The sequence below is a fragment of the Nerophis lumbriciformis genome, linkage group LG27 (genome assembly GCF_033978685.3).
Source record: "Nerophis lumbriciformis linkage group LG27, RoL_Nlum_v2.1, whole genome shotgun sequence".
Taxonomy (NCBI): Eukaryota; Metazoa; Chordata; class Actinopteri; order Syngnathiformes; family Syngnathidae; genus Nerophis; species Nerophis lumbriciformis.
The window spans coordinates 3,378,673-3,397,500 of NC_084574.2; the positions used below are offsets into that span (position 1 = coordinate 3,378,673).

Genomic DNA, 18,828 nt, shown 5'->3' on the forward strand with positions numbered 1-18,828 from the left:
CCTCGCCGCTCGCTCGCCGCCGCCGCCTCTCCACAGCGTTAAAGAGGAGCGCGTCTTTGTAAACACTGAACAGGCACGCCAAACGCGCCTCTCAGAGCGAAACGGTGCTTTAGTTTATGAATTTACAACGCAGATACAAATGACACATTCATGTTTTTGTGTAATAATGACAACGTATACGCACGCGGACGATTGACTTGATGGTGATGGCAAGAACGCTGTCGGGGGTTTTCTTTTCAAATGTTCGTTCATAGCCGTTGTGCTGCTATGATAGGCCATTTCCGCTCGACACAGTGTGCATACAACAACATTATTAGGCCGTTTATTGAAATACTCCCACACTTTTGACGACTTTTGGCGTGCTTTTTTCCCCTCGCTCGCATCGTCTGCTTTGCGCTCCGCCATGACAGTAAAGTAGTGTGACGTAAATATGCGACGCGCCGACGCACAAAAACGGCGTCGACGTATTTACGTAACCGATGACGTCGTTTCAGCCTTAATACAATGCTCATTTTGCAAAGCTGAGCTTGTTTTTATGACACAGCATCTGTTCTCGTTTAAAGCGGGGGAATGTCGGACATCTGACGGATGCAGTCTCAACTGGGAGAGATGATTGCCTTGCTACCTTGCTACCTATTGTGAGATGAAGTTGTGTGGAAAAAGTAACTTGATCATTTTAGCGAAAAGATCGTCAGCTAAACTTGGTCAAAATTAGGGGTGGCCACACTTTTTGTGAAGGCGAGCTACTTTTCAATGGACCAAGTGGAGGGGATCTACCTCACTCATACATACCTGCCAACTACTCCGGTTTTCCCGTAATTCGTACAGTTTTCATCAACCTATTCCGGGTTACGGTTGCAGTGATAAAAAATACGGTTTTTCATTAATTAAAAAAAAAAAAAGGGTGAAAACTACGCGAATTGCACCTTGTGCAGACAAGATTTTTCGATCGGACACGGAGGAATTAGCGATGTAAAAGACCACGTTGGGACAAAAAAACACAAGTCTAATGCCGTTGCTAGCGATACAAGTGGAAAACTTTCAACGTTTTTTGTCGCCCAAACAGATTCTTTGGATGTGATAAATGCCGAAGTTTTATTTACGGAGGCAATAATTGAGCATGGATTTCCAATCGCACTGGCTGATCACATGGGACAGTTAAATGTTTGTAATGCAACCTTTAAAAATCATTACGCGGTGATCGCGGTCCCAAAAATAAACTTTTCTTGCATGATAATGTCCAGAAAAATTCGCTTTATATTACTATAGAGTCCTTTTAACGAATGAGTTTGATGGTTTATCACAAACCTTAAATGAAAGAAGTCCTTTGTTCTCCTGCACTATGCATGCGCTTTGGCCTTGCTTCGTGTTTGGTGCGCAATCCTGTCGGCTGTATTTCACAGCACGACATACTGTTAAAAGTGTTTATACTATTTATGCTTTCAAGTCCAAGTTGAAGAAATCTTGTTAAATGTTGACAGCATAACTACCAAAATACAGAAGTATGTCCTTAATATTTTTGCAGTGCTATTTCTGTTGAAAAGTTCAAATGATTACATTAGAGATGTGATGTGCCACTTTTCAAGTGTCTGATGGCTTAAATTCATTTTCATTAATTTTTCATATTTTCAATTCTTTTGAAAGGCTTACAAAAAAACTACATTTGAATTGTAATTCCATGCTATTGACAGGACTATTAATTTTAATGAAGTTAGCTTACCATGTTTACAGTATGATAATTGTGATAGAAATGTGAATTTTAGGCACAGAATATTTTATACAATTGAACAAGGCAGTAGATTATACAAGCTTGGACAGAAAGTTAATAATGACACCAATTTTTTTTTAAATGGAATTGTTTAGTACTGTTTTACCATTTGTTTACTGTAAAAAGTGTTTATACTTTCAATGAACAAATTGAAGTCTTGTGAAAGGTTGACAGGATATCTGGCATTAACTGTCAAAATAATTTCAAACTATTGAAGTTAGCTTACAGAATAAACATGTCAATCAACCCATATGATTTTTGCTGTAATATTTTTGTTTTGAAAAGTCACTGTGACTGATAGAAAAGTGATGGTTTTAGCAACATTTTAACCTGTCTGAATGCTAATAATCATTTTGCGTCGGGGGGCGAACCTGAACCCCCCACCAAGACTTTGTCCTGGACCTACCGGGGCCTGCAGCCCTTGGACCCTGGCTACTAGGTTTTTCTGATTTCAAAAGTTGGCAGGTATGCTCATATACCGTATTTTTCGGACTATAAGTGGCAGTTTGTTTCATAGTTTGGCCGGGGGTGCGACTTATACTCAGGAGCGACTTATGTGTGAAATGATTAACACATTATAATATTATGGATCTCATTGACGTAAGAGACTAGACGTATAAGATTTCATGGGATTTAGCGATTAGGAGTGACAGATTGTTTGGTAAACGTATAGCATGTTCTATATGTTATAGTTATTTGAATGACTCTTACCATAATATGTTACGTTAACATACCAGTTGGTTATTTATGCCTCATATAACGTACACTTATTCAGCCTGTTGTTCACTATTCTTGATTTATTCTAAATTGCCTTTCAAATGTCTATTCTTGCTGTTGGCTTTTATCAAATACATTTCCCCCAAAAATGCGACTTATACTGCAGTGCGTCTTATACTCCGAAAAATACGGTATTTAGTGTTTAACAGGATAAAACTTGTCAAATGAAGTGAAAGCATCACAAAAATGATGAAGGCTTAGGACAGGCTGATTACAAACATAAATACTAATCAAATATACTGCAAAAAAAGGGACTCATAAGAACGGACGTTTCTTCAAAATAGCCACCCTTTGATCCGATTACTGTTTTGCACACTCTTGGCATTCTCTCCATGCTTCAAGTGGTAGTCACCTGAAAGGGTCTTCACTTCACAGGTGTGCCTTACCAGGGTTGATTAGTTTTGATGCCTTCAGTGACAATCTACAACAGGGGTGCTCATTACGTCGATCGCGATCTACCGGTCGATCGTGGAGGGTGTGTCAGTCGATCACCAGCCAGGCATTAAAAAAATAGTCCTAAAAATGAGCGATCATGAATCTTCACTATGACGTCACTTTCGTCACTTGATTGACATTCACGGCACCCGAGGGTCTTCTGAGATGACGCTGGCTGCTGCCAGCTCATTAAAATTACCGACTGGAAGGCGGGAAACACTTTATTTCAACAGACTCTGGCGCCGTACCTGTCGTCAGAACTCCAAAGACCGACTGCACAGTTGCGCAATAAAAGCTCCGCTTCATCCTGCCTGCGCTACCAAAATAAGAGTCTCAGAAAGCTGGCGTGCACAAGCTAGCAAGCTACGGAGTTTGCCGACAATGTATTTCTTGTAAAGTGTATACAAAGGAGTACGGAAGCTGGACAAATAAGATGCCAAAAACCAACCACTTTCATGTGGTATTGGACAGAAAGGAGGACTTTTTTTCTCCTCCATTCGAAAATGCGGACGTTATCACCACTGTCTGATTCCAATCAATGCAAGTCATCACAATCAGGTAATACACCAACTTATATTCTTGTCTTCATGAAAGAAAGGAATCTATATGTGTTAAACATGCTTGTATTATCTTTAAACACCTTTAACTTGTTAACAATATTAACTATGTGTGTTAAACATGCTTGTTTTATCTTTAACCACCTTTAAGTTGTTAACAATATTAACTATATGTGTTAAACATGCTTGTTTTATCTTTAACCACCTTTAAGTTGTTAACAATATTAACTATATGTATTAAACATACTTGTATTATCATTAAACACCTTTAATGTATTAACAATATTAACTATATGTGTTAAACATGCTTGCATTATCATTAAACACCTTTAACTTGTTAACAAAAACATATATTTCATAAATAAGTAAATATAAATGATATATATGAATGAGGTAGATCCCCACGACTTGATCAATTGAAAAGTACCGTATTTTCCGCACCATAAGGCGCCCTGGGTTATAAGCCGCGCCTTCAATGAACGGCATATTTCAAAACTTTGTCCACCTATAAGCCGCCCCGTGTTATAAGCCGCATCTAACTGCGCTAAAGGAATGTCAAAAAAACAGTCAGATAGGTCAGTCAAACTTTAATAATATATTAAAAACCAGCGTGATGTGGGCGCGCATGGAGTCGTATATCAACATGGACGGAGCTGCGTGAAAAAAGCCACCCGGCCTCTTCGCGTAAACTTAAACTTACCTTAACCACTCGCTCATCTTTTCTTCATCCATCCCTTCGAGTTAGCTTTTATGATGACGCCGGCTGGAAAGGTCTCTTTTGGCAAGGTCTGCCTTTTGAATATCACCATGGGTGGAAGTTTCTGGCCATTAGCATGGCAAGCTAGAACCACAGTGAAGGATGACTTCTCATTCCCTGTGGTGCGAATATTCACCGTACGTGCTCCCGTTGTATCCACAGTGCGGTTCACAGGAATATCAAAAGTCAGTGGAACCTCGTCCATGTTGATAATGTTCTCTGGCCGGATCTTTTTTTCAGCTATCTTGTTTTTACAATATGCACGGAAAGTAGCCAGCTTTTCTTGAAAGTCTTTAGGCAGTTGCTGTGAAATAGTAGTCCGTGTGCGGATGGAGAGATTGCGTCTTTTCATGAACCGGATCCCTGTCGCTTAGTAGGAGCCATTTTGTGGTCTTTACAGATGTAAACACACAAAGGAAATGAAACGTAATATCCGCGCGCTTCTTCTTCTTCTACGCGGGCGGGTGGTTGCTTACAGTAGAAGAAGAAGCGCTTCCTGTTCTATGGGGGCGGGTGCTTACCTTGGCGGTTGCTTGCGTAGAAGAAGAAGCACTTCCTCTTCTACGGGGAAAAAAGATGGCGGCTGTTTACCGTAGTTGCGAGACCGAAACTTTATGAAAATGAATCTTAATATGAATCCATATATAAAGCGCACCGGGTTATAAGCCGCACTGTCAGCTTTTGAGTAAATTTGTGGTTTTTAGGTGCGGCTAATAGTGCGGAAAATACGGTAGCTCGCCTGCAGAAAAAGTGTGAGCACCCCTGGTCTACAATGTAAATAGTCATGAAAATAAAGAAAACTCATTGAAATGAGAAAGTGTGTCTAAACTTTGTCTGTACTGTCGTTAATGAAGGCAATTCGCCAAATGTGACATCCCGACTGTAGTGGAAACATAAACCAGATGTGGATCTACCGTTCTAAACTTCACCATGCAGTTTGGTGGCAATAAATTAGGCAATTAACAGTTTCTTCCTTTTGTGTGTGCAGGCCTGGTGTGCATGAAGTCCAGCAGTTCGGTGGTGGAGCTGGTCATGCTTCTGTGTTCACAGGCAAGTCTTTATCTTCTCTCTCTCTCTGGCTCTCCTAGCTTTCTTTAACGGGCTTTTGATTTATCGGCCTCACCTTGAGTGCGCCAAATTCAACAACAACCGCAGAAGAGTCGGACCGGTAGCCAATCAAGTCACTTATCTCTCCCAAGAAAAGCGGGTCGAAGGCACCTTCGACCGCAGATATCGGCTCCAGGGTCAAGGGTGGCCCGACCTGTCCGCATACCCTTTGACCCCAGCCTCTGGCTTCTGCCTATCGGGCCCCAGCTGATGAGGAGGGATAATGTAGATTTGATGGTGCTTTGCATTGATCATCTCTTGTCTTGTGGGTGTTTTGTCGCCGAGTTTATTTAGCTGCTGGCAGATTCATGAATACTAATTCCGGGATCATAAGCAGGTGTGGGCGGATCAATGATGGCTGCTGTCAATAGCGTCACTCCAGGATGGCTGATTTGCATTAAGCGCCATAAAGCGAGCGTTCCCTTCCGTCAGTTAGCGATCCAATATGCAGTGTGTGCTTATCAGTCTTGTTTTTATTCTGCCCAAGGGAGTAAAGTGCATTGGAGCCTCAATTTACTACCTTAATTGGTTCTTGAACAGGGTTTGTAAATCGAAATGTTTGCATAGTGAAGCACATTTCTCCAAAAGAAACAATGTAAATATGAACAATGGGCTGTAGCCTCGACAAGAGTCTATATTTGGGTTAAAGGGGAACATTATCACCAGACCTATGTAGGCGTCAATATACAGGTAAAAGCCAGTAAATTAGAATATTTTGAAAAAAAGGCTAATACAAAAAAGGGATTTTTAGAAATGTTGGCCAACTGAAAAGTATGAAAATGAAAAATATGAGCATGTACAATACTCAATACTTGGTTGGAGCTCCTTTTGCCTCAATTACTGCGTTAATGCGGCGTGGCATGGAGTCGATGAGTTTCTGGCACTGCTCAGGTGTTATGAGAGCCCAGGTTGCTCTGATAGTGGCCTTCAACTCTTCTGCGTTTTTGGGTCTGGCATTCTGCATCTTCCTTTTCACAATACCCCACAGATTTTCTATGGGGCTAAGGTCAGGGGAGTTGGCGGGCCAATTTAGAACAGAAATACCATGGTCCGTAAACCAGGCACGGGTAGATTTTGCGCTGTGTGCAGGCGCCAAGTCCTGTTGGAACTTGAAATCTCCATCTCCATAGAGCAGGTCAGCAGCAGGAAGCATGAAGTGCTCTAAAACTTGCTGGTAGACGGCTGCGTTGAACCTGGATCTCAGGAAACAGAGTGGACCGACACCAGCAGATGACATGGCACCCCAAACCATCACCCAACCATGCAAATTTTGCATTTCCTTTGGAAATCGAGGTCCCAGAGTCTGGAGGAAGACAGGAGAGGCACAGGATCCATGTTGCCTGAAGTCTAGTGTAAAGTTTCCACCATCAGTGATGGTTTGGGGTGCCATGTCATCTGCTGGTGTCGGTCCACTCTGTTTCCTGAGATCCAGGGTCAACGCAGCCGTCTACCAGCAAGTTTTAGAGCACTTCATGCTTCCTGCTGCTGACCTGCTCTATGGAGATGGAGATTTCAAGTTCCAACAGGACTTGGCGCCTGCACACAGCGCAAAATCTACCCGTGCCTGGTTTACGGACCATGGTATTTCTGTTCTAAATTGGCCCGCCAACTCCCCTGACCTTAGCCCCATAGAAAATCTGTGGGGTATTGTGAAAAGGAAGATGCAGAATGCCAGACCCAAAAACGCAGAAGAGTTGAAGGCCACTATCAGAGCAACCTGGGCTCTCATAACACCTGAGCAGTGCCAGAAACTCATCGACTCCATGCCACGCCGCATTAACGCAGTAATTGAGGCAAAAGGAGCTCCAACCAAGTATTGAGTATTGTACATGCTCATATTTTTCATTTTCATACTTTTCAGTTGGCCAACATTTCTAAAAATCCCTTTTTTGTATTAGCCTTAAGTAATATTCTAATTTTGTGACACACGGAATTTTGGATTTTCATTTGTTGCCACTTCAAATCATCAAAATTAAATGAAATAAACATTTGAATGCATCAGTCCGTGTGCAATGAATAAATATAATGTACAAGTTACACCTTTTGAATGCAATTACTGAAATAAATCAAGTTTTTCAAAATATTCTAATTCACTGGCTTTTACCTGTATATGTTTGCATTTTTTCTCCTGTAAATGCAATGCTCGTTGAAACACGAGGGGGTGTAGTCCCTCTTGTCAGTTAATTCGTTTGAATAAAGACACACCTGATAACTCGTTATTTTCTCGGTTTTCCTGCATTTTCCAATCATACAAAAAACCACATGTGATTAATGATACGGCGTTTTGCTTTTTGAATTTTTTATCAGCATTCATTTCGCAGAGAAATAATACCCGTTATCGGAGCATTTTAACCCCTTCCGCCAGACTTCTCCTCATTACTCACCCGCCCTCCATCTCCAACATCGGGCGATTGCACATCTGTTTGGATGTCAGCGGACGCGCTCCGATTTGGGCTATATAGCCCAAGCGGGGAGGAAGGAATACCTTGAGGGGAAGCTAAATAGAGGGGAAGAATGACAGGCTCTAATGCAGCTATTTGTCATATCTGTCAGGGTGTTGTTTAATGCTAATCTAATCAAAGGCGGAATCTCTGTGATTGCTCGGCTGCACGGCCCAGGCCTGACTACTCTCCTTCCCTCCCCACCTCCGGTCCCCAAAGCTTAGGCTCTTTGAGCATCCCCATCCAATCTGTACCCACACACACACACACACCCTTTTGCAGAGGGAGAGGCAGCCATTGGGATTGGCTAACATGGTGTTGATTGCTTCCATAAATCATCTGAACGAAATTCTCTCACAGCTAATGCAAATGTAATTTTATTGTCGCGTTTAAAAAAAAAAAAACAAAAGGAGTGAGGTGCGGGCGGTGACGGGTCGAAAAGGGAAAGCAGGGACAGACCTTTCCCTCTCGGCTAAATGACGACGTATAATTATTTGTGTGTTTGTTCTCCTCGTGGGCTAACGAGCTCGCCAGCCAGCGCCGGGGATTGATGATGTCATTTAGCCCGGTTTGGTGGTCGCAGGAAGTGCCTGGTTCTCTCACAGGAAGCAGATGAGAGTGAAAGGAGATGATTTTGATTGATTTCTCCCTAAAAAAAACAACAAAGAAATATTCCCCCTTCAAAAACTGAAATGTAAGTAAGATGAAATATGTCAAATAAGGGTGATATTTGCCTATTTTCTGTCTGATAAGATCATTCTTCTCACTAAGCAGATTTTATGTTAGAGTGTTTTACTTGTTTTAAGTGTTTTGCTCCTAAATGATCTCAGTAAGATATTAGACTTAGACTAGACTTCCTTTTTATTGTCATTCAAATTTGCACTTTACACATACTTGCCAACCCTCCCGGATTTTCCGGGAGACTCCCGAAATTCAGCGCTTCTCCCGAAAACCTCCCGGGACAAATTTTCTCCCGAAAATCTCCCCGAAATTCAGGCGGAGCCCCCTCCAGCTCCATGCGGACCTGAGTCCGCTTTCCCACAATATAAAGAATGTCTACAGTAAAGCAGTTCGTCTGCCGTAAAACAGCAATGTTGTGACACTCTTAAACGGGACAATACTGCCATCTAGTGCATTTGATGAAAGCACTTTTGTGCGTGCCACACAGCAATGCATCATCAGAGAGGGTGTTCAGCATGGTTAGAAAGATAGTGACAGAGAATAGAACAAGGATGGACAATTCAACCCTTAACTCAACAATGAGTAGATGAGTGTTATGTGTGTGTATATGTGTAAATAAATGAACACTGAAATTCAAGTATTTATTTTATTTATATATATATATATATATATATATATATATATATATATATATATATATATATATATATATATATATATATATATATATATATATATATATATATATGTATGTGTGGGGAAAAAAAAAAATCACAAGACTATTTCATCTCTACAGGCCTGTTTCATGAGGGGGGTACCCTCAATCGTCAGGAGATTTTAATGGGAGCATTCGCATACCATGGTTTATATAGGGCACAGAGTGGGTGGGTACAGGCTGGCCTAGGGGCGTGGTGATTGGTTCATGTGTTACCTAGGAGGTGTTTCCGTCTATGGCGGCATGTTGTTACAATTTCGCTGCGCTTGTTGAGGGATGACAGGTCTGGACGGTAGATAATAAACAGTTTCTCTTTCAAGCATAGGTTGCATCTTTTATTACCACTATTGTAAGGTGTGCTGGATGCAAGAATTTGCCATGTTATTGAATATTCAACATTATTGTCTTTGAGGTCCCAAATGTGTTTGCTGAGTTCTGTGGTATTTCGCAGGTTTTTGTTCCTGAAAGAAGCCGTGTGGTTGTTCCATCTGGTTTTGAATTCACCCTCGGTTAATCCTACATATGTGTCGGATGTGTTAATGTCCTTGCGTATTACCTTAGATTGGTAGACAACTGATGTTTGTAAGCATCCCCCGTTGAGGGGGCAATCAGGTTTCTTTCGGCAGTTACATGCTTTGTTGGTTTTGGAGTCGTTCTGACTGGGGGTCGACGGCTCATTTGCAATTGTTTTGTTGTGGTTTGAGATGATTTGTCGTATATTGTTCATGCAGCTGTAGCTCAATTTGATGTTGTTCTTGTTGAATACTTTTCTTAGGTTGTTGTCTTTGGGAAAGTGTTTGTCAATCAGGTTGAGGAATTTGTGTCCAATGTTCGTTGAGACGTTTTTGCTGTATGGGGGGTTGTACCAGATGATGCCGTTTCGTTTTCTGTTCTTTTTTGGCTGGTTTCCTGGCGTGGGTTCATAGGTGAGGGTGAAATTGTATCCGCTTTCATCAAGGGCTTTTTGGTACGGGGGGGTTGCTTGGTCAAATTCAGCTTTGCTAGATGACAGCATCGATAGCCTTTTATTGATTCCGGTAGGTATTCTTTTCGTGGTGGTGGGTGGGTGGTTGCTGTCATGGTGCACGTATTGGAGTGTTGTGTTGGGTTTCGTGAATGGTTGGTAGCTGTTATTTCTCAGGTTGAAAGTGACGTCAAGAAAGTTGACGGTTTGCTTGTTGGCTTCAATCGTGATCCGTAGGCCGTTCTCTTTGAAAATTTGGCATATGCGCTTCTTGGTATTCTCGCTGCTCCTTGGCGAGGCGCGACACACTGCCAGTCCGTCATCACGGTAAATACCAAGGTTCAGATTGAGGAACACACATACATATATTGCGCTCTACTACGGTATCGAGCACTATTTTTTGGATAACCTTATTAAGACATATATATATATATATATATATATATATATATAAAAGAAATAATTGACTTTCAGTGAATTCTAGCTATATATATATATATATATATATATATATATATATATATATATATATATATATATATATATATATTAGAGATGCGCGGTTTGCGGGCACAACCGCGGAGTCCGCGGATTATCCGCGGATCGGGCGGATGAAATTAAAAAAAATTAGATTTTATCCGCGGGTCGGGTCGGGCGGTTGAAATAAAAAAAAATTCGATTTTAAATAGATTCAGGCGGGTGGCAGTTAAACCAATTGGTAAATATATATACATAGTTAAATGTTGTTACCCACATACGAAAAACGAGCAGGCACCTGCAGCATATGCCACAACAGAAGAAGAAAAAAAAAAAGAGATGGACACTTTTACGGAGCGGAGAAGGGACGCCTCGCCGGGGTCCGGGACCGAGGCCCCTTCCCTTGAGAGGGCCCCACCGGGAGCCGTAGCTGAGGCGATCCGCGAGAAGGGCCCGACGCACGTCCAGGGTCACCACCGCGCCCACCGCACCGACACCCCGCCTCGTCCGCCTTCGTCGCGGCCGGCGTCACGCGCAGCAGGTAAGCAGCTTACCTGCCCGCCACCCCCGTGGCCGGGGGCTCGTAACAGGGGTCACTCCGCGCGCTCCGCCCGCGCAGCTTACCTGCCCGCCACCCCTGTTGCCGGGGGCGCGTAACAGGGGTCACTCCGCGCGCAGTGCGCTCATGAAAGGGGTGGGGCTCACCCTGGTTGATATAGACAGCAGGACGGTGGCCATGGAAGTCGGAACCCGCTAAGGAGTGTGTAACAACCCACCTGCCGAATCAACTAGCCCTGAAAATGGATGGCGCTGGAGCGTCGGGCACATACCCGGCCGTCGCCGGCAGCGAGACGCGCTTGGAGGTGCGCTCAGCGCGGCTCCCATATGATTGCGCACTGGTGTGCGTCTGGGTCGTGACAGCGTGGCACGCGAATGTCTGTGCTGCATTGGATCAGTCTCCTTTCTTTAACAGGCAAAAGCTTTATAACCTCACTAATGCCTTGCATCGTCTATATTAGATATATAACAACGAGCGGGTGCGGGCGGGTGCGGTTCTGATCAAATGTTAGATCGGGTGGATGGCGGATGGTTGACGACTTTCTGATGCAGTTGCGGATGAAATAATTACCTATCCGCGCATCTCTAATATATATATACATCCATCCATCCATTTTCTACCGCTTATTCCCTTCGGGGTCGCGGAGATATATATAATTTTACTTGTCTTGGAAAGTCTTGACAAGCCAAATTTTCTTGTTCTATTGGCAGATAATTTTGCTTAGTTCAAGTAAAATACCCCTCATTTTATTATTTTTTTCTCTTGTTTTTGAACACTAACTTTCTGCAGTGCAGATGAGAGGGAAAAGAGATGATTTTGATTGATTCCTCCTCCCCCCCCAAAAAAACAAAGAAACATTCCCCTTTCCACGATTGGGATAGCGCTGTGTGAAATTTTTAATTAATTTCCCCGTGCTTTGAGATGGAGTGGAGCCGGGGTGAAGGGTCAGGAGGCGAGGGACTCCAGAGCAGTTTTTAATCAGGGACCCTATGAAAGTTGCACACATTGAGGAGGTGACGGTAAAGCGCTCTTTCTAAAGGACGACAACAGCCCTTTCAATTAAAGAGCCATTTTGATCAGACATGAACTGTTTGGGTGGTGTCTGGTCTTGTTCTGGGCTTTGGTATTGATTGTTACATGAATGCTGAATATACAATCTTGAGGATTAATGGTTTAATGCTGTACTGCAGTTGCAAGGGTTACTTCCAGTACCAGTAGAGTGGAGAATCTAATTGCCTCCATACTGAAGCCATTATCATTAGAGATTTCTTATAATGGCTTTTTTAACAATATCCGATATTCTGATATTGTCCAACTCTTAATTACCGATTCCGATATCAACCAATACAGATATATACAGTCGTGGAATTAACACATTATTATGCCTCATTTTTAGAGATGTCCGATTATGGCTTTTTTGCCGATATTCCGATATTGTCCAACTCTTAATTACCGATTCCGATATCAACCAAAACTGATATGTATAGTCGTGGAATGAACACATTATTATGCCTAATTTTGTTGTGATGTATTAAACAATGTAACAAGGTTTTCCAAAATAAATCAACTCAAGTTATGGAAAAAAATGCCAACATGGCACTGCCATATTTGTTATTGAAGTCACAAAGTGCATTATTTTTTTTAACATGCCTCAAAACAGCAGCTTGGAATTTGGGACATGCTCTCCCTGAGAGAGCATGAGGAGGTTGAGGTGGGCGGGGTTTAGGGTAGGGGGTAGCGGGGGGGTGTATATTGTAGCGTCCCGGAGGGGTTAGCGCTGCAAGGGTTTCTGGGTATTTGTTCTGTTGTGTTTATGTTGTGTTACGGTGCGGATGTTCTCCCGAAATATGTTTGTCATTCTTGTTTGGTGTGGGTTCACAGTGTGGCGCATATTTGTAACAGTGTTAATAATAATAATAATAATAACTGGGATTTATATAGCGCTTTTCTAAGTACCCAAAGTCGCTTTACATGTAGAACCCATCAATCATTCACACCTGGTGGTGGTAAGCTACTTATAGCCACAGCTGCCCTGGGGTAGACTGACGGAAGCGTGGCTGCAATTTGCGCCAACGGCCCCTCCGACCACCACCTATCATTCTTCATTCAATTCACCGGTGTGAGTGGCACCGGGGGCAAAGGGTGAAGTGTCCCGCCCAAGGACACAACGGCAGCGATTTTTTTGGGTGGTAAGAGGCGGGGAGCGAACCTGCAACCCTCGGGTTTCTGGCACGGTTGCTCTACCCACTACGCCATGCCGCCCCTAAGTGTTAAACTTGTTTATACGGCCACCCTCAGTGTGACCTGTATGGCTGTTGACCAAGTATGCTGGGCATTCACTTGTGTATGTGAAAAGTCGTAGATATTATGTGACTGGGCCGACACGCAAAGGCGCTCTGTACTTCTCCCTACGTCCGTGTACACAGCGGCCTTTTAAAAAGTCATACATTTTACTTTTTGAAACCGATAATTTCCAATATTACATTTTAAAGCATTTATCGGACATCTCTAATTATCATACATACTGTTTTATGATTCCAAGACTTCCAAAGTTTGCACTAGTTATGATCAAAATAGTATCAATCCCACAGAGATTCCTGAGCCATTTTGAGAGTTAATGAGGAAGTCAGTCACGTGATCCGTAACGTTGCTTTTTACGAACCACAGATCTCTTCCCCATCAACGACGACGCTAATCAAGCAGACTTTGTTGACCATGATTATTTGGGGGAAAAAATATGATGATTTTTTTCGAGGATGAGCAATAAGTTCTCGGAGACGAGTGCTAAACGGATGCAGCTTTATTGTAACACGATAGCATCTGCAGCATGGCTACGCTGCAAAAAGTCAGTGTTCAGAAACGAGAAATACAAAAGTTAGGGGCATTTTACTTGAACTAAGCAAAATGATCTGCCAATTGAACAAGAAAATTGTCAAGACTTTCCAAAACAAGTAAAATTAGCTAACCTCAATGAACCCAAAAATACCTTAAAATAAGTATATTCTCACTAATAACAAGTGCACTTTTCTTGGTAGAAAAAACAAATATGAGACCTTTTTGCTCAATATGTTGAAAAATAGTCTTAAATGAAGTAAATGCTAGTGCCATTATCTTGACATAATGATATGCGCTCGCCATTACATATATATATATATTAGAGATGCGCGGATAGGCAATTATTTCATCCGCAACCGCATCAGAAAGTCGTCAACCATCCGCCATCCACCCGATGTAACATTTGATCAGAACCGCACCCGCCCGCACCCGCCCGCTCCCGCCCGCTCCCGCCCGTTGTTATATATCTAATATAGACGATGCAAGGCATTAGTGAGGTTATAAAGCTTTTGCCTGTTAAAGAAAGGAGACTGATCCAATGCAGCACAGACATTCGCGTGCCACGCTGTCACGACCCAGACGCACACCAGTGCGCAATCATATGGGAGCCGCGCTGAGCGCACCTCCAAGCGCGTCTCGCTGCCGGCGACGGCCGGGTATGGGCCCGACGCTCCAGCGCCATCCATTTTCAGGGCTAGTTGATTCGGCAGGTGGGTTGTTACACACTCCTTAGCGGGTTCCGACTTCCATGGCCACCGTCCTGCTGTCTATATCAACCAGGGTGAGCCCCACCCCTTTCGTGAGCGCACTGCGCGCGGAGTGACCCCTGTTACGCGCCCCCGGCAACAGGGGTGGCGGGCAGGTAAGCTGCGCGGGCGGAGCGTGCGGAATGACCCCTGTTACGAGCCCCCGGCCACGGGGGTGGCGGGGCAGGTAAGCTGCTTACCTGCTGCGCGTGACGCCGGCCGCGGCGAAGGCGGACGAGGCGGGGTGTCGGTGCGGTGGGTGCGGTGGTGACCCTGGACGTGCGTCGGGCCCTTCTCGCGGATCGCCTCAGCTACGGCTCCCGGTGGGGCCCTCTCGGGGGAAGGGACCTCGGTCCCGGACCCCGGCGAGGCGTCCCTTCTCCGCTCCGTAAAAGTGTCCATCTCTTTTCTTTTTTCTTCTTCTGTTGTGGCATATGCTGCAGGTGCCTGCTCGTTTTTCGTATGTGGGTAACAACATTTAACTATGTATATATATTTCCCAATTGGTTTAACTGCCACCCGCCTGAATCTATTTAAAATATATATTTTTTTTATTTCAACCGCCCGACCCGACCCGCGGATAAAATCTAATTTTTTTTTAATTTCATCCGCCCGATCCGCGGATAATCCGCGGACTCCGCGGTTGTGCCCGCAAACCGCGCATCTCTAATATATATATATATATATATATATATATATATATATATATATATATATATATATATATATATATATATATATATATATATATATATATATATATTTACAGCCCGGCCCCCGACCAATTTTTTTTTTTATTGTAATTTTGAAGAATTTATCTGAATGTGCATGAACTATTTCTGTTCAAAATAGTTAGAAATGTTAAATGTTTAAATATTAACTGTCGGTTTACTGTACTGTGCCAACTGTACTACTATATAAAGTTAAAGTTAAAGTACTAATGATTGTCACACACACTAGGTGTGGTGAAATTTGTCCTCTGCATTTGACCCATCCCCTTTTGATCACCCCCTGGGAGGTGAGGGGAGCAGTGGGCAGCAGCGGTGCCGCGCCCGGGAATAATTTTTGGTGATTTAACCCCCAATTCCAACCCTTGATGCTGAGTGCCAAGCAGGGAGGTAATGGCTCCCATTTTTATAGTCTTTGGTATGACTCGGCCGGGCTTTGAACTCACAACCTACCGATCTCAGGGCGGACACTCTAACCACTAGACCACTAGGTCGATATGAGTATGTATGTTCTATTGTTTCATTGAAAACAAAACAGCAAAGTCCATTTGGCTGTCATCTGTTTTAATTATGAGACACAATTGTGTCAAAGTCATGATTTCTTTTTAATTTCATGCTTGAAATAAGAAATGATGACTTTAAAAAAGTAGTTTTATACTTGTGAGTGTTGATGACAGCTTTGCAACACTTGATATTCTAGTTTCAAGCATGTTTTACTCAATATAGGTCATCAAATCTCAGCAACAAGCTGTAATATCTTACTGAGATCATTTAAAACAAGTAAAACACTCTAACGTAAAATCTGCTTAGTGAGAAGAATTATCTTATCAGACAGAAAATAAGCAAATATCACCCTTATTTGACATATTTCATCTTACTTAGATTTCACTTTTTGCAGTGCACTGTTTTAATCGGCTCTCTGATGGCAGCCCTCAACGAAAACCACTTTCACATCCCTAATCTATATTTATCATTCACTTGTGTACAAAAAACCCCCAAAAACATTTAATCAATGCCATGAACATGATGAAAGTATCCACTAATCAGAACTGTGGGCCTCATGGAAGCATAGAGTTAAGGGGGTCAAATTATAACTCAAAGAGGCAAAGGTGACCGTTTTTACAAAACTTTTGTTTTGAAGGGGGAATTGCAAACTTCCTGTTGATTTTTGCTGAAGGATGTCAGTGTATGAAATGTAGGTCTAAGTGAGACCTACATAGAGGTTTTTGTTTCATGTCTCTACGACATTCCTACTGGAATTACAGGCAGTTTTGTCTGTGTTTTATTCCTAGGGGGCGCTAGAGCGCAATTTTGAGTTTTGGGGTTGTTTCTTTTTATTAGATCGCAATTTTTGCCAGTCCTGATGTGTGTGTCCAGTTTGGTGAGTTTTGAAGCATGTTAAGGGGGTAAAATTATAGCTCAAAGAGGCAAAGGCAGGGCCGGCCCGTGGCATAGGCCGTATAGGCAAATGCTAAGGGCGCCGTCCATCAGGGGGCGCCACGCCAGTGCCACAAATGTTGGAGAAAAAAAAAAAGTTGGTACCGGTACTATTATTTCTAAATACAAAAAATAATCCCTCGTTAATTAAAATGCAAAGTAAAGCCTATATAATAGAAATATTATTTGTTACAACATTACGCCCCCTCCCTTCCCGTATCATGACTCTTTTTGGACGTCACCACATCAAAAAATCAACACAAGATGTCAAAACGGCCAAAACTGTCAGGTGCCCAGGGAAGAAAAAAGAGAAAAGAAGAGGAGGAGAAACGAGCAAAAGACAGAGGTAGCAGGTAGGCAACGTTAGCCTACATGAAATTATTTGTCTGTTACAGAATGTGATAGTAACCTGGCTTTTTAGCATTAAGCTAATGTTACATGATTCGGCAATTGCTAATCAATAAATAGCTAGTTCTGTTTTAACGTCGGGTTAATTGTGGAGGGGGCTAAATTGTTATGGAAAATAATAATGTAACGTTAGGTAATTACAGTACTCCCACCTTACATTCCTCAGGGACATTTGTATTAGATCTTTTAAGCAGGTGTTTTTTGTTTACATTGTTATTGCCTTCTGGTTAGCTAATGTTTGCCCTGCAGGTAATAGTCACTTTTCCACCCCTTTATATATTAGGTATAGTTGTAAGCCTAGTTGTTAAAGTGCACATCATTAATGTTAATTCAATCAATCAATCAATCAATCTTTATTTATATAGCCCTAAATCACAAGTGTCTCAAAGGGCTGCACAAGCCACAACGACATCCTCGGTACAAAGCCCACATACGGGCAAGGAAAAACTCACCCCAGTGGGACGTCGATGTGAATGACTATGAGAAACCTTGGAGAGGACCGCATATGTGGGTAACCCCCCCCCCTCTAGGGGAGACCGAAAGCAATGGATGTCGAGTGGGTCTGACATAATATTGTGAGAGTCCAGTCCATAGTGGATCCAACATAATAGTAAGAGTCCAGTCCATAGTGGGGCCAGCAGGACACCATCCCGAGCGGAGACGGGTCAGCAGCGTAGAGATGTTCCCAGCCGATGCACAGGCGAGCGGTCCACCCCGGGTCCCGACTCTGGACAGCCAGCACTTCATCCATGGCCACCGGACCTGTGCCCCCCCCCCCCCCCCCCTCAAGGAAAAGGGGAGCAGAGGAGAAAAGAAAAGAAACGGCAGATCAACTGGTCTAACAGGGGGGCTATTTAAAGGCTAGAGTATACAAATGAGTTTTAAGATGGGACTTAAATGCTTCTACTAATTAAGCAATATGTATGTAAAAAATATTGTATTTCATATATTCATTTTTTATTTTTTGCATTCATTTATTTATTCATATTTGTTTTTATCTTGTTAACTATTCTGATTGTTAATTTGCTTTCTTTAAGTAAAAAAAAAGGTCAAAGACAAAGCTATTCGGTTTCTTGTGAGTATATACACTTCACTGCCGATGTGGGGGGGGGGGGGGCGCCACCCAAAATCTTGCCTAGGGCGCCAGATTGGTTAGGGCCGGGCCTGGGCAAAGGTGACTGTTTTTACAAAACTTTTGTTTTTGAAGGGGGAATTGCAAACTTCCTGTTGATTTTTGCTGAAGGTCCATGTGATTATTGTAAGTATAAGATGAGGTTTGTAAAATGAGTCCTATCCCGTCAGTGTTATTGGATGTGAAGGCTGCCTCTAAGTAGGTCCTGCATATTACATGAGCATCAATGCTGACTTGCATGCAAAGAGACACTCTCCCTTTGTCCGCCACGCTTATTGTTTGCTCCCAATTGTTGTCACCTTTT

General features: G+C 42.8%; 1 protein-coding gene across 8 annotated transcripts in view; it reads left to right on the top strand.

Moving 5' to 3' along the window:
* Positions 1-18,828, top strand: part of lrba (LPS-responsive vesicle trafficking, beach and anchor containing) — a 778,336-nt gene that overhangs the window by 266,584 nt on the left and 492,924 nt on the right. For all 8 annotated transcript variants that reach the window (XM_061923000.1, XM_061922999.1, XM_061922998.1 and 5 more), the window contains one exon: positions 5,283-5,344. In XM_061923000.1, coding sequence (XP_061778984.1) covers positions 5,283-5,344 — 62 coding nt within the window. The remainder of the gene's footprint in view (positions 1-5,282; positions 5,345-18,828) is intronic.